This window comes from Ursus maritimus, unplaced genomic scaffold, assembly GCF_017311325.1.
Source record: "Ursus maritimus isolate PB19 unplaced genomic scaffold, ASM1731132v1 scaffold_32, whole genome shotgun sequence".
NCBI classification, from domain to species: domain Eukaryota; kingdom Metazoa; phylum Chordata; class Mammalia; order Carnivora; family Ursidae; genus Ursus; species Ursus maritimus.
The window spans coordinates 17,585,995-17,613,908 of NW_024425786.1; the positions used below are offsets into that span (position 1 = coordinate 17,585,995).

General features: G+C 41.1%; 2 protein-coding genes and 1 long non-coding RNA gene across 12 annotated transcripts; 1 reads left to right on the top strand and 2 right to left on the bottom strand.

The window, feature by feature from the left end:
• Positions 1-2,606: 2,606 nt before the first annotated feature.
• LOC121099784 lies at positions 2,607-8,945 on the bottom strand. Its single transcript, XR_005831514.1, has 3 exons — positions 8,681-8,945; positions 6,875-7,011; positions 2,607-3,012 (listed from the first exon to the last, which is right to left on the bottom strand). It is a non-coding gene; the product is annotated as an uncharacterized LOC121099784 (long non-coding RNA).
• PNRC2 (proline rich nuclear receptor coactivator 2) lies at positions 8,572-12,722 on the top strand. Of its 4 annotated transcripts, none has more exons than XM_008694605.2 (3): positions 8,572-8,702; positions 10,177-10,382; positions 10,648-12,722. In XM_008694605.2, exon 3 carries the CDS (start codon positions 10,666-10,668, stop codon positions 11,083-11,085), a length of 420 nt encoding a protein of 139 aa, XP_008692827.1. In that variant the 5' UTR covers positions 8,572-8,702; positions 10,177-10,382; positions 10,648-10,665; the 3' UTR covers positions 11,086-12,722. The 4 variants fall into 4 exon arrangements, with proteins under 4 accessions (XP_008692827.1, XP_040474910.1, XP_040474911.1 ...); XM_040618976.1 differs by lacking the exon at positions 8,572-8,702 and adding an exon at positions 9,092-9,286; XM_040618977.1 differs by lacking the exon at positions 8,572-8,702 and adding an exon at positions 9,092-9,286 and having other exon boundaries at positions 10,181-10,382.
• Positions 12,723-16,094: 3,372 nt separating this feature from the next.
• On the bottom strand, positions 16,095-26,941 carry SRSF10 (serine and arginine rich splicing factor 10). Of its 7 annotated transcripts, XM_040618972.1 has the most exons (7): positions 26,750-26,937; positions 25,181-25,285; positions 21,558-21,661; positions 20,197-20,359; positions 19,909-19,962; positions 19,674-19,775; positions 16,095-16,356 (listed from the first exon to the last, which is right to left on the bottom strand). In XM_040618972.1, the coding sequence occupies exons 1-7, from the start codon at positions 26,812-26,814 to the stop codon at positions 16,296-16,298; spliced, it is 654 nt and encodes a 217-aa protein (XP_040474906.1). In that variant the 5' UTR covers positions 26,815-26,937; the 3' UTR covers positions 16,095-16,295. The 7 variants fall into 7 exon arrangements, with proteins under 7 accessions (XP_040474906.1, XP_040474908.1, XP_040474907.1 ...); XM_040618974.1 differs by lacking the exon at positions 19,674-19,775 and having other exon boundaries at positions 19,909-19,959; XM_040618973.1 differs by lacking the exon at positions 19,674-19,775 and having other exon boundaries at positions 26,750-26,934.
• Between the last annotated feature and the right edge of the window lie 973 nt (positions 26,942-27,914).

Here is a 27,914-nt window from a genome sequence, read left to right on the forward strand (position 1 = left end):
ACCAAAAATCTTGTCAGATGGCTTCGTGTTTTCCTAGCTTGATGGATACCTAAAGCTGCCTCTGTCTACCATGGGCACTTCTGGGGGTTCTTCAGCGGCTCCTCCTCACGCGTTCACCTGGTTGCACTTTCTTGGCGATGGGCACTGTTCCCCCTTAGGCTCACTGCTGCCGAAGCTCCTTCAGCTTCTGCCTCTTTGCAGTATCTTTCGTGGCGGGATGTACCCTCGTGGGCAGGATGCACCTTCACGGGCAGGATGCCTTTGAAAATAACCCCATATATGGAGGAATATAAATGCTCTGGTTTTTCTTTGCTTTTTTTTTTCTTCCCTAAAAGGCATTAAGAATATATATGCAAGTTTATTGGGCTGCTGATAGCCTGGACTCAGAAAGGCTCCCATCCCACAGCAAGCTGTATCTTGAGCCCTTCCTGGGAATATGGGTCCTGGAGACTATGGCAGTGCAGTACAGGGGCCACGAGCAGAGGTTTCGGTATCACACTCACCCCGGTTTGAGTTCTCTGTGTGTGGCTTTGGGCAAATCACTTAACCTATTTCTCTGAGCCTTGGTTTTCTCATCTGTTAAATGGGGAGAGAGCTACTACTGACCTCAGTAGGGTTATGGTGAGAATTTAATAAGATAATGCATGTAAATTGCTTAGCACAGTGTCTTGCTCATAGCAAAGTGCTCAATACTTCATACTATTATCTCAGGAGGGTGCATTTAGCATATGCCAAAGATCACATCTTTGAATCCTACAAGGGAACAGTTATAACAACATAAAATAAAGATATATCAGCTAAAGGCAAAGAGATGACATAAAAATTCAGCCGTGCTGAACTGGAGTCAAGAGATCAGACTGTCCTTGGGCAGGCTGCTTCTCCCCGTCCCTTAGAAGCCATGGGTTTAACGGAGACACCCTTGGTGTCTGCTGTTCTCACGAGTGGGAGTCACTCCGTGGAGTCAACTAGGCCAAGCACTTTTAATCATCTATTAAAACTACGTCAATCTGTACATTTTTTCCTGTCGTGGCAAAACCCAGTCTCTTGTGCCACCGAAGCTTAACTCACAGTCTCTTCCTAAACCCGAGCAGTCAGCCAGAGGACAAACATTGGCCTGCGGGAGTCAGTGGAAAAGTCCAGCCGTTTGTCAAGTGGACAGCTATGGAGGTTGTCAGCCATGAGGAATAAGCAGTTTGTACTGGCCTCAAGCTTCCCTGAAGAAAGAGCTGCCCCACAGGCGTATTTCTTAACACTGGGGGCAATACCTAACTTGTGGCCCATAAAACAAAACTTTTCAAATTGACTTTTTGCCTAATTCTTTTCTACGTTAATCCACCCATTCCTCGGACAGATCCAATGTCCGAGAAGCAGTTGTAAAGAACCAGGAGGGAGACTAGTATCTTTACAGCCAGAAGCCCGAGACATGACTTTTATGCCCTGATGGTGGGGGTGTAAGTCAAAAGTCTTACCTATATATTTACCATAGTAGTTTTACCTCTAGGAATTTATATAAGGGAAATTTATTTAAGAAACATGCTCACAACATATTGAGTTTAAAACATGGAAAATAAGAGCCAGGTAATAAAAGAATATGTACCATTTATTACCATAACCATTTTTATATATATATAAAAAAGCAATAACCCAAAAGCTCAGTAATAGAGGGCTTTCTAAGTCCTTGTTCTAAGTACTTCAGAGACGCTGATTTGTTTAATCCTTACGCTGTTAGGTGCCGTTATTATCCCCATTTTACAGATGAAGAAACTAACGCGCAGAGAGGTTGGAAAGCCTGCTGATATCATATGCTAGCGAGCTGTGGAGCTGAGACTGGGCAGGCTCTGAGGTCTGTGCTCTTCCCACTGCACACTGCCTCTCAGTATGGAAAAAAGACTGGAAGGACATTCCCTCAACACCTTAACAGTGGTTATCTCTGGGAGGTAAGACGCGGAGTGATTTTTTGTTGTTGGGGTTGTTGTTGACCTGCCTTTTCTACAGTTAATACATGTCACGTACGTAACAAGACAAACGCCAATAAAAATGTTTCAGATAGATCTTTGTTGCATGGGGCGCTTGGGTGGCTCAGTCAAGCGTCTGCCTTCAGCTCAGGGCGTGATCCCAGCGTTCTGGGATCGAGCCCCACATCAGGCTCCTCTGCTGGGAGCCCGCTTCTTCCTCTCCCACTCCCCCTGCTTGTGTTCCCTCTCTTGCTGGCTGTCTCTATCTCTGTTAATAAATAAATAAAATCTTAAAAAAAAAAAAGATCTTTGTTGCAGACCCCAAACAAGTCTCTCTGAGCCTCAGTTTCTTCCCCTATAGAAGGGTAATAATGCCTGTCCTGTAGCGCTAATGCCAAGATTGAGTGAGATAACGGATGGGAAAAAACTCTGCTATTGTAGATGGGGAATATGTTAAAAATGTGAGGTGCTACAATAGAAGGCAGCTGAAGAGAAAAATATCTACAGGAATTCAGTGATTGTCAAGCTGAGAAAACATGGTGGGAGCTTGAGTGGCTTTGTATCTCATTGGATTCTCTTTTCTTTTTTGAAGATTTTATTTATTTATTTGACAGAGAGACACAGCCAGCGAGAGAGGGAACACAAGCAGGGGGAGTGGGAGAGGGAGAAGCAGGCTCCCAGTGGGGAAGCCTGATGTGGGGCTCGATCCCAGAACGCCGGGATCACACCCTGAGCCGAAGGCAGACGCTTAACGACTGAGCCACCCAGGCGTGCCTCACTGGATTCTCTTTAGAGCCTTCCACGATACCTAAAGATAGTGTGTCTCTTCTTCGTGCCATGGGTGTGAATAGTCAGGAGACAGCGCTAGTCATGGTCTTACATAGGAGTAGATGGCTCCCATGGTCCACTCTTCTTTTCAGTGAGTATTGGGTGTTCCAGATTTCCTTTCCTTCTCAGTCGGGCTGCCAGCCAGAGGCTGTCTGGGTTGTTCTTCTCAAGGTGGCTGCCCATCTTTCTGTTCACACAGCTTCTGGCCTGAAGTACTGAGAGCTCAGACCTTGGAGCGGGCCAAGAAATGGAGAGCTTGGATCAACAGACTAGTAAGGAAACTGAAGGGAGACCCCAGCAGTCCACCTGCCTGATGAACACTTTATTTTTTTTTTTAAAGATTTTATTTATTTATTCAACAGAGATAGAGACAGCCAGCGAGAGAGGGAACACAAGCAGGGGGAGTGGGAGAGGAAGAAGCAGGCTCCCAGCGGAGGAGCCTGATGTGGGGCTTGATCCCAGAACGCCGGGATCACGCCCTGAGCCGAAGGCAGACGCTTAACCGCTGTGCCACCCAGGTGCCCCCTGATGAACACTTTAAAAAGCTGATCTAAAGTAACCCTGGGTGCTCTTTTTTTTTTTTTTCCTTTTTTCTTTTTGGTGGTTGTTTGGTATAATCACCACCTTGAGGATTACAGAGGACAAGGGGGTCCCCGTCATACACACACTCCCACATCAGGGGACTCCTCTTAGAAGAACTCAGAGCAATAGCTTGAAACCAGAGTAAGACTTTGGAGCCAGCTGCGTGAGTGAAGCAAAACCTTATTTCTACCTTCTTAGGGTCTCTGGCCTGAGAATTAAACTGACAGAAGACATTAACAGGAGAAAAGCACATGATTTATTTCATATACATTTTAAGTGATAAGGACACGAAGACCCAAAGATGTGGCAAAGCCTAACTGCTGTTATAAGAGGTTGAACAAGAGATACAATTGTGGGAAAGTAACTGAAATATATGGGGAGTCTAAAGGAAGGTAAGAGTTATTTTGACCAGGTCTGTTTGTACAGAATTCTCTTGGCCTCCGCCCCCTTCTCTGGTGATAAGAAAGTTTCTCTTCTCCTGGTGTAGGAGGACATCTTTCACGTGGGAATGTTCTTTTTTGTTTTCAGGAAGAAAAAGGGAGGAGAGGTCAGAGTGACCTTCTGCACCTGCTGTTTTTCAAGTGCCTTTAGTTAAAAATAATCCTTACACCCCGGTGGCAGAATCCACCCTTAAGCCGGCATTGGGGCACCCAAGCAGCCATCCTCAAAGATTCTGATTCCAGGGTGGGAGTCCATGCATCAGAATGCTTTCAAGGTCCCGGAGGTTGAGAAGCCCTAGGTCAGAGTCACAGGAAGTGTGGGAATTTAGCATCGACTTCCTGTACCCCATTTAGTGATTATCCTGGATTGGCTGTAATGGCTGAGAACTGGTTTGCAACGGCTCGGGAACGTGTGAGCAACTGGGGAAGGCCAGCAGATGCTTCCCCAGGAAACACATTCACGGGGTGTGGAGGGGTGTGTGTTTTGATACCAGTCTGGCAACAAGATTCCAGCCCGAGGGCACATCAAAACATCAGACAGGTGTTCCACTTTGCTTCCTTGGCGAGTTCCAAGAACTTGCTTCTCCTAACTGAAATTAGCCACCAACTGATGGGCCTGCAAGCAAAGTTGTACTCGGAATTCACATATGAGCCCGAGGAACACAAATAACCAAACCAGCTTGTTTTGAGTTAGACAAACTGGGAGGTACATGATGCAGCCTGAAAGCCAGCGGGTCCGACTAGAGACGTGTTTGAAAGGTGTGGCAAACCTGCGTGATTGCCTCACCGCCTTGCCACTCCTGGGGTTTCAAATACAACCAGTATCAGCCTGCAACTTGCCAATCCTGCAAAGCCAGACTTTCTGATTCACCTTTTTGCCCCACGTGTACTTACAGATTAGGTAGGTAAACTCTACGTAAGAGAGTCTGTTGATTTAGGCTCCCACTGGTATGTAATCCAAAATGCATCCTCCTGGGAAAGGATTTCAGCGAGTGTGCAGATCCCCTTCCTTTCCCCTCCATGCCAGGGAGCTCGGGTTCAACGTAGCCCGCACCCTGTAGCAACGCTAGCAGGTTCGTTTTTGCGTTTACAATTGGCATTGTCTGTCCTTGACTCTCAGGGGGAAGAACTGAGGAAATGAATCTCCCCAGACACCCAGCTTTCTTCTCTGATAAACTGTCAAGGGAAGAGCCTTTGAGTCTTTTACGGCTGGGATGGAGCCTCGTTCACTGTTGTATCCCCAGGGCTTGGCAGAGTGCCTGCCTCGAAGAAGGCACCAGATAAATCTTGGTTAAATAAATGTTTTGTATTAAACACCCACGTATTTATTATGCATTTGGCTCCCAGCACTGGTGGCTGATTGACACTCTGAGAGCTGTTTCTTTCTAGCACCGTTTTCCCATTTGAACTGACAGCCACTAATTGGATTGTGTTGGTGGCACCAACTTTAAAGACTGGCAAGGGATAGGCAGAGGCTGCATCAGACGTCCTGAACAGGGGATGTTTTTGGCTCCCGCTCTCCAGTTCAGAGCTGTTACCAGCACTCGGTAAATATTAATGAAAGATGAGGCTGGAGCTATACCGAGAGGCTGCTGGGAGTCTGGGCCATGGTAAAGGCTTTAACTGTGCTCTCCTGAGAGCAGCCTGCCTCGGACCCGGCAGAAATGGAGGCTTCCTGCCTTAGCAGCCCCGGCAGTCCCGTCAACAGCCACTCAGTGTCTGCTCTGGGCACAGTGCATTTCAAGCACTGGGGAAGACAGAGGTGACTCAGATATGAATGCTGCAGGGGACACAGAGCCTGGGCTCTGGAGTCTTAGCACGTGGCTCTCAGCTTTAAATTTTATGGGCCTCGTATTTTTCGTCTGTACAGTAGAGATCAAAATAGCACCTACCCCATAATTTGTGCAGATAAGCAAAAAACAATGTAGCACAGGAAGGGGAAGGCAGAGAAAGTATCCAATACATTGTGTGTGTTTGTAAGTGTTCAATATACTACCTCTGTGTTTACACAGGTAAGGGTCAGAGAGGCCAACTGAATTCTGTAATACAATTTGGAGCCAATGAAGTGTTTTTTTGTTTTGTTTTGTTTTTAAAGTAGCACAGTCAGGGGTGCCTGGGTGGCTCAGTCGGTTCAGTGTCAGTCTCCTGATTTTGGCTCAGATCATGATCTCAGGGTCGTGAGATTGAGTCCTGCATGGGGCTCACACTGGGTGTGGAGGCTGCTTAAGATTCTCTCTTTCTCCTTCTCCCTCTGCCCCTCCACCTCCCCCCAAATATAAATAAATAAATAAATAAATAAATAAATAAATAGTAACACAATCAAATTGGTGGAGAGTAGAGAGAAAGGAGGATGGGGTGGGAGTGTTCTGGGGATGAATTTGAAAGACATTTGAATGATATGAATAAAAAAGAATTAGACCTACTGAATGGGAGGAGATATTTGCAAATGACATACCAGATAAAGGGCTAGTGTCCAAGATCTATAAAGAACTTATCAAACTCAACACCCAAAAAAACAAATAATCCAGTCAAGAAATAGGCAGAAGACACGAACAGACATTTCTTCAAAGAAGACATACAAATGGCCAACAGACACATGAAAGAATGCTCAACATCACTCAGCACCAGGGAAATACAAATCAAAACCACAATGAGATACCACCTCACACCGGTCAGAATGGCTAAAACGAACAAGCCAGGAAACAAAAAATGTTGACAAGGATGTGGAGAAAGGGGAACCCTTTTACACTGCTGGTGGGAATGCAAGCAGTACAGCCACTCTGGAAAACAGTATGGAGGTTCCCAAAGAAGTTAAAAATAGAGGTACCCCATGACCCAGCAATTGCACTGCTAGGTATTTACCCCAAAGATACAAATGTAGTGATCCGAAGGGGCACCTGCACCCCAATATTTATAGCAGCAATGTCCACAATAGCCAAACTATGGAAAAAGCCCAGATAGCCATTGACAGATGAATGGATAAGAAGATGTGGTATATGTGTATAGACACACACAAACACACACACACACTGAAATATTACTCAGCCATCAAAAAGGATGAAATCTTACCATTTACATCGATGTGGATGGAACTGGAGGCTATTATGCTGAGCGAAATAAGTCAATCAGAGACAATTTCATATGGCTTCACTCATATGTGGAATATAAGAAACAGCACAGAGGATCACTGGCAAAGGGAGGGAGAACTGAATGGGAAGCAATCAGAGAGGGAGACAAACCATGAGACACTCTTAACTATGGGAAACAAGCTGAGAGTTGCTGGAGGGGCAGTGGGTGGGGGATGGGGTAACTGGGTGATGGGCATGAAGGAGGGCACGTGATGTGATGAGCACTGGATGTTATATACAGCTGATGAATAACTGAACTCTACATCTGAAACTAATGACGTACTATATGTTGGCTAATTGAATCAAAATTAAAAAGAACACACTTAGAGATATAAAATACACTTTCATGTAAGTATTCAGTGAGACAGAATATGTAACATGCAGTGATAAGCACTTAGCATTTCATAAATCTTTGCTATTAAAAAAAGAATTAGAGGGGCGCCTGGGTGGCACAGCGGTTGGGCGTCTGCCTTAGGCTCAGGGCGTGATCCCGGCGTTACGGGATCGAGCCCCACATCAGGCTCTTCCACTATGAGCCTGCTTCTTCCTCTCCCACTCCCCCTGCTTGTGTTCCCTCTCTCACTGGCTGTCTCTATCTCTGTTGAATAAATAAATAAAATCTAAAAAAAAAAAAAAAGAATTAGAAAAAGAAAGTGCTGAGACTGAAACCAGACTGTTCACTTTACAAACCATTATATTAAAAAAATTCATAGTAAGGGTCTTTTCTGAAGTTAAAGTCTTGAACTCATTATATACAGCCTGGTTATTACCTGGCCAGATGTCTAAGCCAGCTTCTTGAGTTTTTAGGAAACAGACTTTCAGTAAGCTAGCAGGTGCTTATTATACACATCTTATTTGACTATAATATGATTAGCACCAGAAAGCCCCATGCTCAAAAATATCTCTTCTATATATTTTACCAAATTAATTTGATTAACAAACTTCTCTTTTAAAATGCAGTAGCTTAAGGAAGTTTTTTAAAGAAAACATAAGGTCCAGGGCTAGAAAGACATGGGGGTGGGTGACGGTAGCAAAAAACTGAAGATTAAAAAACGAATTATGTGGGACCTCTACAAAGTATATATGAATCCTGCCATGAACGTGTTCAAATGTTCATAGAATTTGGCGTTCTCTTTTAAAACACTCATTTCAGGCCGCTTACCCATTCACCCCGAAGGAGTTGCCCTTTCCCTCTTCCCTGCGCCTCGCTGGCATAACCAACGAACTACAGCTTTACTCCCCCTTTCCACTTAAAACTGGGCAGAAAGGGGAGGGAGTAAGGGAGCCCAGTTCTCTCAACAAACTTTTCTTGCGCACTTACAATGTACGAGATACTGTGTTCAGAAAAATAAAACCCGGCCTCGCCCCTCGAGGGTGTGGTGGTGGTGGGGAAGGGGTGTGTGTGTGACAGGTACGGACACCAGCAGTTACCAGGCGGGACGATGAAGGGCTCTAACTGAAGTTAAGGACCAGTGGGAACACAAAGGGAGAACTGACCGACTTGATCCGCGCATGTGTGGGAAACGCCTTCATAGGGGAGCCCACTTCGGAAAGTTTCGAGGCTGGGGTGCGGGACACAAGCGGAAACCGCAGGGGAACCACAAGCTTTGGGGGCTGCAAAGTTCTTGTGACCAAGGAGAATGGGAGGAGCGTCAGGCGCAAAGTGTGCAGGAATCAGGCCTCGAGAGGCAACTTTGTTGAGGATCTTCCCGCTGTAAAAACTGGTCACGCGGCCCAGCGAACCCACCTCGGGAACCCAGGCCGCTCCGGTAATGCCCCCAGGGGGCTGGGGACCAGTCGGGGTCTCAGGGCCCGCGCGCCGGGCGCCCAGGCTGAAGCTGGTCACCGGAAGGCGGCTGTCGCCCCTTCCCGAGCGGCGAGCGCGCGCCGGCAAGACGGGCCCCGGGGGTCGCGGGCGCCGCCGTATCCCGCGGGGTTGGGGACAGCGGGGCGGGCGCGTCCCCGGACCGGCGGGCGGCCGCTGGGGCCGCAGCAGTTGTTCCCGACATGCTCCTCTCGGGGAGGATTTCAAACCCTGGGCCACAAGCTCGCCTCCCTCACCCCGGCCGGCCCCAGCAACAGGCGGTGGCGCGCGTATCATTGGCCGGGCGGCGCGTCGGCGTGTGTTGATTGGCCGCCGTGCCTCCCGGCCCCGCTTCGGCGCTCGTCGCCACCTCCATTTTGTTGGTAGAGGCGGAAGGAGGAGGTCGAGTCGGGACGCTGAGGTGGTCAGCAGCTAGTTCATCGGTGCCCGTGGGCTTTGTTCTTTCCGTGCCTCGTCTCTCCCTGGAAGGGGAGGGGGGCTTCGACGCCGAACAGGACCCGCCGCCGCCGCCGTCCGAGCTTGAAGTCGGTGAGTGGCGGCGGCGCCGCGGGCGCGGCCATATTGGCGGCCGCACTCCCCATTGTTGGGGGAAGGAGGCGAGATCCGGAAACCGGGTCAGGCGCGGGCGGCCAGGGAACATCGGGCCCCGGGCCGGGCTCGAGAACGGTGAGCCGCTCGGAAGCAGGCCCCGTGGGAAGACCCGAACTTTCTGGGCTCGCGCGGTGGATGACTCAAGGGCTGTTAAAATAAGTCTGCAAGGCCCTTACCCTTCCGAAAAGCAGAGGGCTTGTTTGTTTGGTAAACGGGTTTCTTGGGATAGTAAATGAAGCCTGGAATGTTTAATGCTCCCTCTAAGGAGGCATTTTCTGGTATATTTTAGACGGAAAATCGGCTTAGGTTATGGCCTGTGAAAACTTCAAAATGGGGAGGAGTCGAGAGTTCATAACTAAAGGAGACACTTTTCATGACGTAGACGTGTTGGGAGAGGAGGCTTTTTGAAAAACGATACGTGATGTGTCGCAAGATTGGAAGATTTAAAAAATGTGGTTTTTTCAGGAAACTAATTTTAAGCCAGCTTCTTGGCATGGCTGTAAAAGCTAATGGTTCCCTGTTTGAACATTTTGGTGACAAAATCCGTGTGAGAGTCTGAAAACGTCCCTCGGGAAAATAACATAACTCGTTGTGGTTCCCTCGGGAAAATAACATAACTCGTTGTGGCACTTGCAAACCCCCGTCCCCAAATTCCCCAGTTCCCGGATCGCAAGGCTGAGAAGTTCTTAAATGATGACAGTTACAAGATTATTTTCTATCTTAGTTCAGGAAGCAGTCATTCTTAACTGTATTTCTGTAGTAAATATAAACTCCCTTTTCCCCGTGTTTTTTGAATTGAAGTAATGAAGTAATCTTTACTTTTCTAGCTAGGACTTCTCTCAAACTTGTGTGCTGAGGAGACTCAGATGTTGGCCTCAGCTCCTAGGCTGAACTCAGCAGATCGGCCCATGAAAACTTCTGTATTGAGACAAAGTAAAGGATCCGGCAGAAAGCAACATCTATTATCCTGGGCTTGGCAGCAAGGAAGGGGACAGGTAGTGGAAATCCTGCAATCCGAAAAGCAGACTGAAAGGTATGAAATTAATGTTACGGGGCAAACATCCTAAACCAGTTGTCTTTATTTTGAAAGTGATTATTCCAATTTGCAGATAAGCTTTTTTAAGAAGGTCATAAAGGCTGTGCATATAATGAAGTGTGAACATACAGTGAAGTTTTAAAGCAGTTTTGAGTCTTTTCAAAATGATTTCTGGAGTTGCAAGTTGGGGCTACAGAACCTTAAAGTTTTGAGCTTTTCTTACTGGGATTTTGCTCAGTATTTTATTTCCATTTACTTGTAGGTGACAAAGAAGCTGAAGATGGGTGGCGGAGAGAGGTATAACATTCCAGCCCCTCAATCAAGAAACGTTAGTAAGAACCAGCAACAGCTTAATAGACAGAAGACCAAGGATCAGAATTCCCAAATGAAGATTGTTCATAAGAAAAAAGAAAGAGGACATACTTACACGTCATCAGCAGCTGCACGGCAGGCCATGCAAAATGGGGGGAAGAACAAAAATTTTCCAAATAATCAAAACTGGAACTCTAGCTTATCAAGTCCTAGCTTACTTTTTAAGTCTCAGACTAATCAGAACTACGCTGGAGCCAAGTTTAGTGAGCCACCATCACCAAGTGTTCTTCCTAAACCACCAAGCCACTGGGTTCCAGTTTCCTTTAATCCTTCTGATAAGGAAATAATGACATTTCAGCTTAAAACCTTACTTAAAGTACAGGTATAAAGTAAGATAAAATACTGTTTAAATTTAGTTATATTTAAGGGTAGCTGTCAGTTGTTTCAGACCAAATTCACTAGGGAATTAATCTATTTGTAAAACTGCTAATTAATGTAGAAAATATAATTAGACTTCATCTTACCTGTTTTACATGTTGTGTGCACTGTGATGTAATGGTAGTATCAGTGCAACTTAAAATTAACTAAATTATTGATAATTGTACTTGATAGTGTGTTCTCGATTGAGTAACTCTTAAATGAAACCTGTCAGATTTAGATTTGGGGAATGGTAATCAGCTTTACCTATTGTTTGTTGGGCAAAAATACTAATTTAAGACTATCATTCATGGATCAGATTTACTTTTTGAAAGCTAGTCCATCTGATTATAAGCATCCAGTTAAAAGACATAGAAGGATTGAAAAGTAGTTAATATTTGACAGTTGCAAGTCCTAGAAACACCCAAACCAGTAATATGCCAACAACCTGATGCACTGCCAAAAAGAAAATGTGAATTTTTCTTAGAGAATAGTTGCATTTTAGTAAGCTGTATGCTGATGAACGTGGAAAGGGCACTAGAGGCTATCTAATTTAGAATGAGACCCTATACCGCAATGGCCGTTCCTTTCATGCAGTGGGTGTCTGCCAACTAATGCACCAAAACCAGTTTTTTACAGAAACAGTATTTGGTGGTCACTGAGTAGCTTTCAAAATACATTTTTGTATTATAGCACTGCATAAGCTATTCTGACAGTGATCTGGTCTCAAATCATTCCCCATAAAGCTTAAAAAATGGGGGGAGCTGTATAATGTGAAAGTTTTAAGTACCTAAGGAAGAGCCATGTAAATATATGTAATCAATTTGTAGCATATGTAAAGCTTTGTTGGCATTTATCCTACAAAATAGAATATTTTAGTATGAATTTGCTGAATGTAAGACCATGGACTCTGTTTTTATACTATGGCCTGATTTTAAAGGTCCAAAATAATTTGTTTTTAAAGTTTGCCCTTGTGCTAAAGTGCCAGTGTATGTATAATTGATCTGGTTGTAAACTATATTTCAAAGTAAATCCTAGTGTAATAAGTTTTATATAACTGTAAAGGTTTTAAGCTGCTAAAACACTTCCTATTTTTAAGAGATGTGAAATGCAGTATGGGACTGTTTTAATTTTTCTTCCTTAAGCCCAAAGATTAACTATTAAAGGGTCCCTCCAACCTTAAGATTCATTTTGGCTTTCAATAACTTTTGTAATCTATAACGAATATAGTTTAGTGTATGTCAGTATATATATTTTTTGTTACTAGTCCTGTGCAACCCAGGGACCATTTATGCAAAAAATGTAATTTCTTGCATAGTACCTTGATAACATGTTTTACCTAAATACAACAGCTAACCCAACAGTAAATTACAAATGTGTGTGGGAGAGTCAATTTAAAATTTGATTTTAAGTGCCCTATTCTAATTTGGCAGCTTTTTGGCATTTTAAAGCAGAATGGCCAAGTTGTATTTCTCCAAGTAAATGTAGATGAGGTAATATTGCTCAAGTCAAATAATGCTATTCCAAATTCAAGTTTGCATAGTACTTAATGTACATATGTGAATTTCAAGCATGAAATTAAAAAATAAAATTGCTTCTTCCCCCCCAGTGGCTTATTTGTATTTTTATAAAAAATTGTTATGATTATCTTTAATATTTATTCTTAGAATGCACATAATTAACCCAACTGATAAATGGAAGGACTGTTGGTTTTTAAGAGGCAACCAATGTGCTGACTGATGAACACATATTACGATCCCCCCACACGCAGCAGGTTTATCAGGAAAAGGCCACAGAATACTTTGGAAAAAACTAAACTTCTGATTCACTATCAAGTCAAATAAAGCAGGTTTAATTACCTGCCTCTCTCTCCTTTCTCTACATTCTAAGGTGATCGAGGTTTATAGAAAAAAGAATTCCTCAAATTGACAAGAACCCTTGTGTTTGTATGTTATATATAAAAGCATAATTTCCACCAGGGGGCTTGGGGGAGCACTTGCTAAGAGGTTCCAAGTGAGAGGGTTAGCTTCAACTAGTTCAACAGGTGGTGAACCCCTCGGCCAGGCTGTTACTTGACCATGCAAACCACAGGAAATAACTGGAGAAAATCAAAACCCGAGTCTTCATTTTCTCCTGTTCTATTCCCAGTGTAAGGTCTATAAACAATGCCAAGGACTGTCTTTTCTGTAACTGCACTGGAATTTCACTGGATTTACAATTCGCAGCCCAGGTGTGTTAGTTTTGGACTTACACAGTATGTATTAGGTTTCTGGTTTGGGATTGCCTCAAGTGGTCAAAGTGTTCAGACTTGAGGATGGGAGTACAAAAGGTTTTTAACCATAAAGTTTTCAATAGGTAGGGATAACTTAAAAGATTAACGACCAGATCAACATCTCATTCCTCAGAGAGGTTACTAACAGTTTTGGCTAGCCTACAGGAATTTCCCAAACTATTGTACTTGTGAGAACCAAAGTTACTAAAGAGAACCAACCTATCCTCTAAGGCTGAAGTAAGCCATAGTGTGAACCTTCAGTCAGTGTTAGAATTTTAATTTTTTAAAAAAATTTGCCCTTATCTTTTTGATGGCAGTGTATACACGAATGTGGGTCCATGACCTATCCTTACATTTAATTTCTGGTTAAGTTCTATTCTTCCCAGAAGCAAGCACAAGGTGGGAAAAAAAACCTGAAGGGTTTTGGGTGTTTTCTAGTTTCTTTAATTGCATTCTCATTGGCAATTACTCTGTAAAACAGGAGGGAGAGTACATCTCTGAAGCTTCTTACGCAAATGACGAAAGCCTACCCAGTCACAAACGTGGAAGGCAGAGCTAAACCTAAGGAAAACAAAACAAAAAAACCCCCAAATTTTTTGGCTCCTAGACCAGTTTATTTCACTCTAGCATTCAAAGAGATGGGATCTACAAAAAACTAAACACAAAGGCCTTTTCTTCTTTACAAACTACTCTGTCAGTTATCAACGAAAGGAATTTACATGCCTTGCTTTTTATTCCAAATAAAGAGTCCGGATTTCAGTAGGGTGAAACAACTGTTAGGAATACATAGAAACACAATGCAATCAACGTAACCAACACTGTTGGAGGAGGGGGACAGAGGAAAAAAACCCAAGAGAAGGAAACTTTTCTATAGCAACTATCGACGTCTTATAGATGCCAATAGTTAAATGAAAATAGGCTGCTTACATCATTTATCAATGAGAACAATTTACTCCTAAAAAGCTCCGACCTCCTGGTAGAAATGCCATTAAGTTTATTCCTCGGCTATCAAGCTGTGCTGTTTTAAGTCACAGGCTCCCTTTTCCAAAGTATCTCAGGATTTTGTAAACAAGAATATGGTCAAAAAGCAACACAAGGAGGTTGAAATTTGGAAAGCCAGGATGGAGAGCCTGAATCACAATAGCTGTGAGATCTTGTGTTATATTTAACCTCTCTTTCATCCAGAAAGAGTACAAACAAAATACTTTTTGATATTAAAATTTTTTCATAAATCTATTAATCTTCCTTCTATGTGAACTTTATATTCCATTATATTACTTTTATTGTTATAAAAAATTTCCCATTTGATTAAAAAAAAAAGGGCACAAAACAGTGAAGAGGAACCAAATGAAAAAAACCATGAACTCTAACCTGGGATCTGCCACTTATTTGCTGTGTGATCTTAGGCAAGTTTGAAAAAAATTTTTTAATCAAATGGGGGTAAAAATACCTCCATTTCGTATCTCCCACAGTTACGTGTATTCTGCAATATTTTCAAAAATTTTTATAAATTAAAGGCTTAAACACTTTCATATTTCTAGATGAATAACTGTACATGAAAAGCTTAAAGTATGTGGCAGAAATATGACAAAAATCAAATATGAGTGATGGAGAGTCAATGTATAGATAAACAAACTTCATATCCTAATAAGGAACTAAGGAATCCAAAACATTTTTGTGATACTATAAAAGTTATTTATTCACTATACACAGAACATGTCCCCTATAAAATGTACATGTAAATCACTAAAAAGTATAATCTGGTGAACATTTTCTCAATTACAGAACATACTAAATCAGTTGGGATAACAGCTCTCTGTCTGCCTCAAAATAATCTAATTATAGCACCCAGAGTCTCCTTTATATCTAATGCAAAGTTAAATACTTATTTTGGGGATTATTTCCTAATATATGTTTGAGGAGGCAGAGTTAACAATTTAATATAACTCTAGTATATTACAGTCACTGCACAATAAATCAGTTTATTACAGATTAAAACATTTCTTCATTATTTGTATTAATGGGATGCAAACAAATACTGGATACTTTTAAATGGCAGATAACCACAAAATTATCTTTGATAGTATTCTGGGTTTTATAATTACATTAAGATATGAATGGTGTAAAATAGTTACGAATACACCTCAAAACAATGAGGCCATACTGTAATGATTCACTAGATTGTGCTCAGTAGACATTTATTAAATAAGTGAATTTTCTCCCCAATTACCCAGTACAATTTTTGCCCACAGGAAGGGCAGTAAATAAATGTTTGCTGAATATACTGACTTAGGACAGAGGTGAGAAGAGATGGACCCTCTTAGCTAGATGTCAAGTATTATAATTGGAATTTACCTGGGGAAGAGTGTAAGGAAGATGTAAACTGTACATGGCACACAAGTAAATAAACTTAGATGCCAACAAATAAATCATTAAGCAGAAAAACACTGGCACTGGAATAAACAAAGGCAAGATTTGCCAACAGCAAATATGGAACTGACTTTAAGAGATAACCAAGAAAAAGTTTATATTGGACCATACCTTTTCTCACCCAATTCAGTTTGAGACAGACCAATAGAGGCACTGTAAGAGACTATGGCTGTCTTCCTTGATATTCAGACATCCTAGTTTCCAATCATTTATTATGGACCTGTTATCCACGAATCAATATAAACCTATTCAGATTTAGGGATTAGTTTCCACAAGTACAAAGTTGAATTTCCTTTTATTTGTCCTAAAATGCTTACTTTCAAACTTGAAGGGACTTCAATTATTCCATGTAGTTTCGATAACATTCTTTTATCTTTTCAGACCAGAGTCAAAATATTCGTACAGTATTCATACTGCAGCACCTTCCACCCACCCTTTGGTCGCTTGAACTGCCCTTCTTTGGTTCTTTTTCCGCTTTCTCAGATCTTTCTTGAAGTGTAGTAAGCAGAACTGTACTGGGTATTCCAGCTGCAGTTTGGTCTTAAATAAAAGAAGGATGTTTGTCAGTTTGGTTTTCTGTATTCTTCTCTGTGGTATACAGGATTTTGTTAGTTGAACTGGATGTAGCAGCTTACTGGGCCAAATTTTCAAGAGAATAGTACAATAATTCCCAGGTCTTTTCCCTGGGTTGTAAACTTAACAGCTCATACTCTATGTAGCACCTTTCCTTTCTCACTGAAGCATTATCTGTCATTTTTCTTCTTGCTTACTTGGCTTCAAAACAAAACAAAACGCAGAGATCTTAAGTAAAAAGAGATGTGAAGTGTCAGTCCTCCCTTGAGTCTTCATATGATCTACTCTAATAATTGACAACAGTGCCAGACACACAGTAGATACTCCGTAATTGTGAACTATGAAGCCCAAAATTAGAGCACTGTGTAAGGATCCTCATCAAGTATGAGCAGGATCCTAACTAACACGGGTTCAACTATCATTTAGTCCTTTGAAACTGTTAGGTATGTCACTTTAGAAGTAACATAAAGTTCTCAAGGAAATAGGGTGAGTCAAATTAAGTGACATAAATAAAAAATGAAAATGGAATCATCAGGCCTTCTGTTTCTACACAAAGACTGAGAACAGTTTCAATGGGCTATCGCCTCAATCTACTTTCCTCAAATTATAGACCATTACAAACAAAAATCAATAAGGACCAGGCCTGGACTCAAATCTTAGATCTGCCTTTTACAGCCTTTTGTGTCTCAATTTCCTTATCTGTGATATGGGGTAAACCAAAGTATCTTTCTCCTAGGGTTTTGTGAAAAGTGAGTTAACACATCAAATTTTAGGACTGTGTCTGGCACATCATAAATACTAAGTATCAGCTATAACTGTTGTCATTATAAAGTAGCTAGAATTCAAACCATAAAATACCTAAACCGGTTCCCCAAAGTGGTTATTACTTAATATTAACTGCTCACTGACATTCAATGCAAAAGTATTTTAAAAATCAAGCCATAAATACAAGGCCCAATGCATCTTGTTTAGGACGGGAAGAGCAGAATTATTGGTCCATCCAATAATCAAAATATAAATTTACAATTAGCTGACTCAAATTTCATTTTAATACTTATCTTAATACTACCAATAATTTCTATGTTATTTAACCCAAGGGGCTTAATAAGCAATCATGAAACAACTTTGACATTACATAAGGAATTTTTAAGTAGTATATAAAAGATGTACCTTTCTGGCAAGTTCTATCATTTCCAAAGAAAAGTTAGCTGTGCCTAGTGCAACACTGATTAAAAATACTCCTAAATCTACAAAGAATTGTTTCCATTGTTATTTTAGAATCTCATCCAAAACTATAATAATTCCAGTTAATCATTATTTCCTTCATTTTGTTTTTATTATAGCATGTTTGCTTAATTTACAGCAAGCAGAAAATAAGCTGGGTCTTGTTTTGATCCAAACATTGATGTTTTAAAGGTTGTACACAATATTTGTTAAAAAGAACATATAAAAATACCTTTTTAGAAGCTTCTATAAGAAAGAAAATACAAAGTTTAACCCCACAACTTTCCTCTTTGCTAGAACTGCAAACTACTGCTACAGTTTTAAATAGACTTTTTGTTGTTTAAACTATACATCCAGGAAAATCTAAAAAATTAAAGAAACGTGCATATAAATGATTGCATAGCAGAACATGAACATTAACTGCAAACAGTAAAGAAATGAAAGTTAGAAATACTATCAAATATACAAAGGTTCTAGAATCAATCCTTTAAACACATTCCACAAACAGTATTTAAAAACCATCTTTTGTTCTTTACAGGCAAGGCCTATATTACTAAAACCAAAATTGAAAAAAAGTAATCCTCTAAAAGGAATCGTTTCCCCACAATATTTCTTTCTTATACCTGCAAGCAAGCAATCTAAAATTTTTAAAGATGCTAGCTTTTATTCTGAAATGAGATAGGACATGTCCCTTTTATTGCCCCCTAAACGATCTCTCAGAGAAATGCTAGATATTATAAATGGTTAGGGTCTTTTCTTTTTTAGTCAGGTACTGCCAGGAACTACATTGATAATCAATCAAACTCAGAGCTGTGACTCTTAATTCTTCTTCCAAAATATTTTAAATTTCATGGCACCATAGAATCACCTAGAATGAGAGTGTTCTCTCTCAACTTGCCTCACATGAAATAAGCTGAGGTGTGAAGAACAAGCCTCCTTCATAAAGCGGTAGGCAAATTTTGATACAAATGCACAGACTGAGTGCTATAAGCATCAAAACTCAGTTCTTTTGCACTATGCATATGCATAAACAAAATCTACTTTGAAACAATTTACTTGCTGCTTTTTAACAGCAGTAAGAAAACTAAGCAATATGTCCAACAATGCTCCTTCAAGTTTAGAGTAACTACATGAGAGCATTTTTTTCCCTTAAAATTATTTCTGCCATCATTGACCTGCTCAAATTTTAAGGTGAGTTCTTCTGATGTTTATATGTTCCAAATCCTCACAGAAACCAGAAAAAAAACAGTGAAGGCTCCATGTTTCAGTCAAAAACTCAATCTTCCCCCAGATCCTACTTAAACCAGTTGGCATCATTCCCCAAGACAGTGGGGTTAACAAAAGAACTATTCCACGCTCGGTCATAAATTAACTATTATCACGGGCCTAGACATCTTAACAAGACAAAAAGGTCCACCCTGAACCTAAATGTGTCTGATCAGTCAGTGTTGTACTGTGGCTACAACTTCACTTTTGTATCATTCTATCTTATTAGCAAGCTACATTTCTAGGTTAACAGTTCTACCAAATATGGATATGAAAGTTTATTTTTAATAAGACAATGTTGCAAATTATGGTCAACCAACATCTTTTCACCAATACTTCAAGCATAAAAAATGAGAATCTTTACAAAAATATACAGAGACACCACAAATTGGTAGCTGCCCATAACATTAAACAAACTGGACTCTTAAGAGTGGCTTCTCAACAGCATATCATTTTAATTATAACCATTTGCCTGGTACAGGGAAAACTGACAAGTGTTTTTTAAGCATCATTGCAACATTGTATTCCTGATAATTTAAGTAAACCAAACTATGAGTAAATGAATGATACATGCCTAAAAATATCAAGGTTTATACTATCAGTGGCCACTGGACTTAGGACTAGTCCAAGACCTTGATCTAGATTTTGACCTAGACCTAGATTGTGATCTTGACTGAGATTTGGATCTAGGTGGTTCTTTTTTCCTTGATTCCTTTTCATATCTTGAGCCAGACTTATAATGTGTTTTGGAATCTGTTTTAGAGGTGCCTCTAGTTTTGGTGTGAGATGCAGACCTAGAACGTGATTTAGCCTTCATTTCTTTCTTGGGCTGGGACTTGGACCGTGATCTTGAATTGGATTTAGATCTTGAAAAAGATCGATTTCGGTGTTTGAATCTTTCAAAACAGAGGAGAGATACAATTAGAGTAAAAATTAGATTCTATATTAATCAAATTTGTTATTTTTAGAGCAAAAGTTCACTCTGAAATTGAAAAACATATGAGTCTTTTTCAAAGCAAAGTTATTTACCTATCGTTGTCGGAATGGCTTCTGCTACGCCGTGGTCTTCCAGCCGGTCTACTGCTAAAAAGTACATCAGAAAGAGCAAACAGTGACAAACGTCTATTTACAGTCTTTTAAAGTTTCTAATTAAAAAAAGTGAGCCATAAAACTTTTTAAATGAAGTACTAAAATATTTTTAGTTTCAATGAAGCATACAATGTATATAATTAAAGTGTACAAAAAGATAAAAAAAAATTAAAAGCTAACAAATATAAATTTTTTCTGACAGATTACTGTACTACACATCACACTTACTTTCTAGGACTATAAGATCTCCTATAGTTGTAATCAAAGGACCGGCTTCTTGATCTTCTTCTTTCATAACTCCGGCTTCTAGAACGTCTGTATCTGTCATAATCATCATAGCGTGAAGAACTGTACACATTTCTCCCTTCCTTGGCTTTCATCTGATTTGGAGCTAATGAAATACACAGAACAGAAATATTTAAGAACATTATTAAAACCTAGTATTTCTAGTCTTCAAATTATAGGAAAAATTTCCGTTTTCTCTTCCCTTATGCCCCCAAGTCGTGTCAAGGTTAATAATGACTACTAATGTTGGAAAAGGTATTTGTTTTTGAGGACGTCTATCAGAATACTGTTTTATATTAAAAATGACACTCTCAATCTTCCCAACTACTTTTTTCAGAGACCTTTTCACCATCTAGCTTGTTGTCCAAAAATATGCCAACTACTTCAACATTAAGAAAATCCACCACATTTTAAAAATTTCCAAATTAAAATATGAATGACTGAACCATCTGCCAATCTGGAATTATTCTACATGGTTTTCATTTATTAGGAGCACAATTAGCAACGACAAAATACTTATTGGTAGCCTACGAACAATGTTTTAGTAACAAAATGCAGTGATACATGGTTATACGGTTCTGAGAGATCCCAACAAAAGTGGAGAAGAGCACTTATTGCATGCCTTAGACATACCCGCATCCCTGGACAGTCTTCAATTTCTGTTATCTCATTCAATTCTATGAAGCAGATACTGGAAGTGTGTGTTTATATAAATACCACAGCAAATACCCAAGAACCACAGAATTACCGGCTGCGTGCCTACCTCTGCGCTCCTCTCTTCAGCAGCTATTTTCATCTCTTTCAGTATCTTGCCCACAGTAACAAAATGGTTCAGCCCAAATTCAAACCTAGGTCTACCTGACTCCAGAGCCTGTCCTCCTGCCTCATTAGCATGCGGCAAACACCTGGTGCTTGCCTGCATGATAAAAACCACAGACTAATATAAAACCGATTCTAGGTTTCACCTGTAATCCTTCTCAATTTTATCTGTCCATTTCCACAGCCAAGCACCCAAATACCCAATTATACCTTGAAGATCTTTATGAAGACGAACGGCTGAAAAGACCCAATACTTTCCAAATTATTTCCCTTTTAATTCCATCCCCAAGTCCAAACACATTTCAGGCATTTTAATCTTCACATTCTACCTTTTTGCAAAGTATGTGAGATACTCTATCTTTTCAAAAACTCTTTTTAGATTTTGAACATAGACAAATTGCAAATACTTCCAAAAAGAGATATCAAAGCACTGTTTAAAAATGAAGTATTATATATATACATATATCAAGCATAAGGATACTTACTTTTCCGATCCCCCTGTGCAAACTGTATTTCAATTTGGCGTCCACAAATCCATTTTCTGTCCAAATTATGTAAAGCGTCTTCGGCATCGCGGACATCTTCAAATGTGCTAAATGTTAAGGGGCTTGGGAAGTTTTACATATTTTGATAATGAATGAACGTTCAGTTGGTAAGTCTGGAACAATCCACAATCTCTCAATATTATTTTAGAAAATCATCCAGACCTCACTTAGGGTTGGTTGATTCAGCTATAGACACTTCACAGCATAAAAGCACTTGTGACTTCCTACAGCATACATTTGAAAACACACAGGATTACATATTATAAAGTTATTAAATAAGATGTTATAGCTGAACTACCAAGTAATCCTATCAAAAATTTTTCCTGAGTTTTAAGTTTTACAAAACAAAAAAGAAAAATGTCAGTTCTATGTTGCATACTAAAACAAAAATTTCTTAAAATAAAACCAAAACTGCTTTTCATATTTTTGTTTCAAAGGAAAAAAAGAAAATGCCAATAGTTCTTGTGTAAGCAAGCAGAATATACCTTACAAGAGATAAAGCATTAACTTCAAATTTATTTTGCTGTTTTTCTCTGATATATCTAACATTATTATTTCATGTAATTGTCTTTCTTATACCATACAGGGAAGACTGGTATGCTATCCACTTGTGGATATCAAGACAGAATCAAGCAATAAATACTGAAGATATCACTATACCAAAAGTGTACTATATCCATGCACAGACTGTAAAAGCATGCGGTCAAGAAGTAACAGACCACTTCTAAAGACTCCTGGACTGGAAAGCCCTAACTATAATACTAAACATATAGCTCCCCGCAAAGAAGGGGGTCTGGGACTGGTTTTCACCTTGAGAATGTCAAGATAACATTTATGAACCTGACACAGGAACGGCTGGTACCGGTTTTTGATGGGGGAGGCTGCTGCCTTGCCTGACCTCTTCCCTCACTGTCAGCAATACTATGAGAACTCTTGGCATTACAAAGTTATTCTGCCCAAATTTAGCTACTTTCCTAAAACCACCATTTGGATGGAATCCAAGCAAATATTCAGAGCAGTGTTTGATATAAAAGCTTTGGAAAGGGAACTGGGTTAAGTTTGGGTGTAGATTTTCATTCTATCCTAAAAATCACTCTTCTAACTTGGCCATTTATAGTTCTCAAATTTGAGAGACAAAAGTGCAGATCTTGAGCTGATTAAAACACACCCTTGAAGAGACACACTCCCTTCAAGACTGATACTACTGTTTATTCCAGATATTAAAAAGGTCTGCCTCACCAGATTTCCTATTTTTTGTTTTGAGAGGAATTAAGGACCACAGCAAGTTCCCAGCTCCCTCTTCCTCAAGCTATCATGTGCATGTTAATGAAAGACAGGTTTCCCCAAGTCCTAAAATCATGGGGCTTTCACCATGAAAAGGCAAAGGCTGATAGGGAGTTTAGAACCTTGAGTGCTATAAACTGAATACCCCTCAAGGTTAATGCAGTTGGGCTCTAAAGTATTAAAAAAGTTCACTTAATGGGTATACTACTTACTATGCCAGGAAGCAGAATATAATTTACTTTTTGGAGGATTAAAATGTGTAAAAATTATTGAGATTAACTCATTCTCCGGATCTATCCTCAAAAACAGAATCCTGAGCTGGATGAACCACGGCAAAGTTCTACTATACATGTTAAGAGAAGGCTTATTGAGAACAGGATCAGATATCACTCAGATGCTAGTTACGGAGAAATTTGTACTCGGGATCTTTGCAAAATCCTGAGACCTACTTCTTTTTAACTATTTTAAGACCACAGAAAGACTGTGTATAAGAAGTATATGATTCTCCTTTAGACAATGACTGTCTTCTGGCCCAACTATCACATACTCTCTTGAGTCAAACTACTGTTGATCTTGATTCCCAGGCCATCCCAAACTAGGTAAAATCAGGTCAACACCGAAAGCCAGAAAGCATCGCTTTTTTTTTTTAAACCAAGCCAAATATAGCTCTTATCCTCTCTGTAACAGAGCTTTGCAACCAATTCCCCCAACTGTCCTTGATCACTAGCTTTGCTGAAATAGCAGCTTTCAACATTTCCCCTGCTAAGTTTCAAGAGACCCACTGAATTTAAGCACGTGTAACAAGTTTTCCTAGCCCGATGCCCACAGCCCAAACCTTTGCTGTCTCACTGAAGGAAGTAATGTCAGCTAAAACTCTGGGTCAGGGAATGACTTCCCGTAGGTCCTGATTAGGTACCCATACAAGGGATAAGGCCTTCTGCAATCCACTCAGGGCTAACTGACGGTATGTGCTAAAGCAGCGCAGGACCAGCAGCCTTCACAGAACTAAGTTTAGAAGTCTGGAGTATGCGTGTGCCCCCGCCCCCCCGCCACTTTAAGATCTATAAACTGGTCGTATCTCCAGTGGATTTGACCTTACAAGACCAGAGTTGTTTCTAAGTAGTTCCCAGTGCTAGCACCTGTCTCCCCTTTAAGCACAGCTCTATGGAGTCGGCTTGACCCCAGAACCTCATGCTACTCCAAAGAGCACTGCCTACTACCCTATGGGATCTACCATCTGGTCCAAAACAGAAATAGGCTGAGTTTAAGCTTAACAACATTATATCCTGGTACACTTTAACTTGACAAGCTAAGAGAGAGTGCATTTATACAAGACCACAATCACAACATCAAAGGCCCACATAAATCAAGTTACAGGTTTTGTCACTAGACCAAACCAGAATAGTTTTGAAAATTAACTGCTTACAAAACATTAAAAAAAAAAAAAGGAAAATAGTTATTCTGTAGGATACATCAGGTATGACTCCTTTAATCTTGGCCATCATTCAACTTCATCTTGACCTTTAACTCTTTAAGTGCTTGTCAGAAGGACTTGTCATGAGATGCTTGGCCAAATATGACAGATGGCTTTATCTTTAACTTTGAAAAACAACCTTTTCCCCCTTTTGTAGATAAAGCGAGGCTTTGTCTCCCATTAGGCTTGTCCTTCTTCCAGCTTTTCTTTATTTTTTCTTTTCCCAAACTCTCCCTTCTCTTCAAGCCTGATCCTTAAGAGGTCTTTGGCTTGTCTACTTGCCTTAAGTGTTGAACTCTACTCTAAAGGTTCTTTCATGCTTTCTCTTTGGGGTCGCCATAACTGTACAGCTTTACATTCTCTGAGGTAACAACAGAGGACAGCAAATTAGGGGACAATATTAAAGAAGTTTACCTCATTGTTATACAATTTGTTTTTGATCAAGTGATTCAAATTAACAGACAATACCAAACTTTAATTGCTAAGCACAAGAACATATTAACTTTTAATTTGACTTACATTAAAGGTGGTAGCAACCAAAATGTATTCAAATTTAAATCACATTTTATAATCACTGATTTGAGTTTCAGCAGCACGAATGGGAATTTAAATATTTTTACTATTTTTGGATTAACTTTAAGAAATAGTTAAGAGCAATGTGTGAGTCAGAATTAATTTTCACAAATTTGAAGACATTAAACATTAGAGGACAAAAGTAAACTACTTTTTAGATGTTACCTCTTACATAAACTTGAATTTCAAACTTCAACACCCCTCACTAATCAGCCATCTGAAGAAAGGATATTGAACATAAGCAAATCCTCTTGGACGGCGCGTGTAGAAATCAAGTGGAACATACACATCAACTATAGGACCATAACGACCAAATTCTCGTCGTAAATCTTCAGACCTAAAACATCATAAAAAGACCCCCGATTTTTATGTTCACTTCTTTAAAAGAATTTCTTTGTAAGAAATAGGTATCTTTCTGTAATCGGTCAATTAATGAAAGGGACTGTGCTGTATCCCTGGGTGACCTGAAACAGACAAGCTTTCTAAATCTCAACATCAAGAGCCAACTTTAAGAACATAACGAAAAATACGCAGGCAATCTAGCTTTCTGAAAAAGGAATGCTAAGATCCAAGATTTTTGGAAGATAGTGCAGTTTGTAATAAAATCTTCTACTATTTTACATTAACAGGAAAAGACCTCTAATAAACTTGGTCACAAATTTATCTATTGTTTCTAACCACACCTTTAATTTTTCATAAAAGGCACAACAGAACTAAGTTGCATATAAGTATTACTAATGTTTTTTTTTGGTAGTATCAAACATACATTAGTACTATGAAAAATACCAAGTACTTTCATCCTAAAATTTTAGCGACAGGGTTAGACACTTAGTAGGAGGTAGATAAAGGTTTGAAAAATAGAAGTCACAAATCTATATAACTCCTTAAATAATGAAAGGTCAAAACGAAGGAAAAATTTTTCTAGATGCTATAACACTGTCTACTTTCCTACTTAAAGTTAGGACGGAAAAACGTAAATCACACAAGCTACCAAAATAAATTTGACTTTTGGGGGGTTAGAGTGATTGGGAAACGTAACGTCTCTTCTAGTGATGTGATCTTTTCCAAAAAATTCTGACGGCAACTTCAAGCAATTAAGGCAATTGGTGAGAACAAAGGCACGGTCTGGATTAATCCAATTTAGCTTATCAACATCCAAATGGTAGACTTCCTAAACCTCACTTCTCAAAGGGTGACCAGTTATTTCCGGGAAATGGGAAGAACTAGTTCGCACTGTCTAACTGGAATAATTTTATCTTTCAATTTTCGACATTGCCTCTTTCCAAACATCTCCAACATTTTAAAAATCAGAACTATAACACAACAAAAAAAGGGTTGCGAACGCTTCGCCATACACGCCCCTCCCCCGATCCCGTTATTTCCCTGCTGCAATTTTTTTAACTACCAAAACCGAAAAAATATCTCTGGGCCGAGGGGGCGTGTACCCCAAAGAACGTGAACTTCAAATCAATGGGGAGCTGATGTCCGCCGCAGCGGGGCTGGACGTGCCGAGAGGAAGCCGGGAGGAAGGGGCTCCGAAGTGCGGAGGGGGAGGGGAGCCGAAACCCCGCCACGCGGCCCGCGTTCCCCGCGGCGGCCTGGGAGGACCAGGGGAGCCGCCCTCGCTCCCACGCGGCGGTTGAGCCGGCGGCGCGGCCTAGCTGGGGCCCGAAAGCCCGCGCGGGACCCGCCATCTTCGCCTTCCCCTCCCCCGGCCCAGCGCGCCGCCGCCGCCGCACGGGTCCTCCCCAAGCGCCTGCGGCCTTCCCGGTTAGGCCCGGAGTCCCTCCTCTGTACACACCTGGTGTCGTCGGCCACGTTCCTTACGAAGAGAGACGTGTTGGGGGGGCGCAGGTAGCGGGACATGACGGCGACGTGAGTCTGGCGGGGGCACTAACGGGCTCAGTAAACCGTCCGCGGATCCGGCGGCGGATCCTCAGACACTCTCAGCCAGAGGGCTCCGCTACGAAACCGCCTCTTCTCGCGAGACTTCACTCCCGCCTCCACCCCCTCCTACCTGGGCTCAACGCCGGGACCGGCAACGGTTCTTTCCCGCGAGATCACCGGGCGTGCGCCTGCGCAGGCGGGCGACGGCGCTACGTGCCGCAGCCTCTGTCTCATTCATTGGCTTCTTGAGCGGCCTCTTCCCCCTCCCCCAAGCCCGCTCTTTCTTTCTTTAGTGCTTTATTTTCCCGCCTTTTTCTGCCTTGTACTGGTTTTCCCCTTCCTCCCATTCTAAGACAGGAAGCAGACGTTTTAACCTCTACGCCAAACTTTACAGTTATTGCTAACCAGAGTTTTAAACATTAGAAATCAGAGAGACCGCCATACGACTTCCTGTCTTGGTCAAGTTATGCCCTGGCTTTTATTAGATCGCTGACCAGCAAGGGAAGAATTTACAGCCTCTAGTATTGAATGTGAAAGGGAAGGAGGCCTGTGTCCTTGCGGAGAGGTGGGCCTGCCTCGCCAGGGAGCACTCTCTGAGAACCTGTGTCGGGGCTGCCCGCGCTCACACCCTTCTCGCGGTCATTTTCTCCACCTGTCCATCCTATTTCCTCCTGATTAAAGGCCGCTCCCAACCTTTTGATTGGAACCCACCCAGACCTCACATCTTAGTCTCCATAGTCATCCATAGCTATTCTTTGTTGCCAACGGCCTATGTTGCAATGGTCCTTCCAGCATTTGGGTCTCAGAACCTCTTAACGCTCTTAAAAATTATGAAAGACGCCAAAAAGTTCTGCCTATGTGGGTTATAGCTGTTAATATTTACTGAACTGGATTTAACGTGGAAAAAGGTTTAGGTCATAATAACACACAAGCACACATTCCACTATCCTTCATCACACATCATGTAGCTTCTGGGAAGCTCCACTCTATATTTGTGAGAGACTGCGCACGAAAAAGGAAAATAATTTACTTTTTACCCCCTGAAAGGGTCCTAGGGACCCTTACCAGACCACAAATTG

Bases quoted from the DNA above. Each gene is read 5' to 3' on its own strand.
- PNRC2 (XM_008694605.2), top strand. From the start codon at position 10,666: ATGGGTGGCGGAGAGAGGTATAACATTCCAGCCCCTCAATCAAGAAAC.
- SRSF10 (XM_040618969.1), bottom strand. From the start codon at position 26,814: ATGTCCCGCTACCTGCGCCCCCCCAACACGTCTCTCTTCGTAAGGAAC. The intron at 25,286-26,749 runs GTGTGTACAGAG...ATGATGTTTTAG, and splicing joins AACGTGGCCGACGACACCAG to GTCTGAAGATTTACGACGAG. The intron at 20,360-21,557 runs GTAAGTATCCTT...GTATTTCATTAG, and splicing joins TGCACAGGGGGATCGGAAAA to CTCCAAATCAGATGAAAGCC.